Source organism: Egretta garzetta, unplaced genomic scaffold, assembly GCF_000687185.1.
Source record: "Egretta garzetta isolate BGI_Z169 unplaced genomic scaffold, ASM68718v1 scaffold616, whole genome shotgun sequence".
NCBI lineage: Eukaryota > Metazoa > Chordata > Aves > Pelecaniformes > Ardeidae > Egretta > Egretta garzetta.
Window position 1 is genome coordinate 7,222 of NW_009259982.1, and position 489 is coordinate 7,710.

A 489-nucleotide genomic window follows, 5' to 3' on the forward strand; every position below is an offset into this window, starting at 1 on the left:
GCCCCATGCCCCCCAACGGCACGGCTGATGGCAAACCCAAAGACGTGGCCTCAAAATCGGTGGGGCTCTTCTTCATGCTGCTCATCGACCTGACAGCCATCGTGGGCAACGCCGCCGTCATGACCGTCATCGTGAAGACACCGGCGTTGCGCAAGTTCGTCTTCGTCTTCCACCTCTGCCTGGTGGACTTCTTGGCCGCCCTCACCCTGATGCCGCTGGAGATGCTCTCCGGCTCGGCTGTCTTCGACAGCCCGGTTTTCGGCGAGGCCATGTGCCGTGTTTACCTGTTCCTCAGTGTCTGCTTCATCAGCATGTGCATCCTCTCCATCTCCACCATCAACGTGGAGCGTTACTACTACGTGGTACACCCCATGCGCTACGAGGTGAGGATGACGGTGGGGCTGGTGGCCTGCGTCCTTGTCGGTGTCTGGCTCAAAGCCGTGGCCACCTCCCTCGTCCCCGTGCTGGGCTGGTTGTCCCCTGACCGCC

The 489-nt window shown here is 61.8% G+C and overlaps 1 protein-coding gene across 1 annotated transcript in view; it reads left to right on the forward strand.

Annotated features, from left to right (window-relative positions):
• The first annotated feature begins 5 nt into the window (after window positions 1-5).
• The window catches only part of GNAI3 (G protein subunit alpha i3), a 35,828-nt gene continuing 35,344 nt past the window's right edge, over window positions 6-489 (forward strand). The window contains exon 1 of the mRNA XM_035895973.1: window positions 6-488. Coding sequence (XP_035751866.1) covers window positions 6-488 — 483 coding nt within the window. The remainder of the gene's footprint in view (window position 489) is intronic.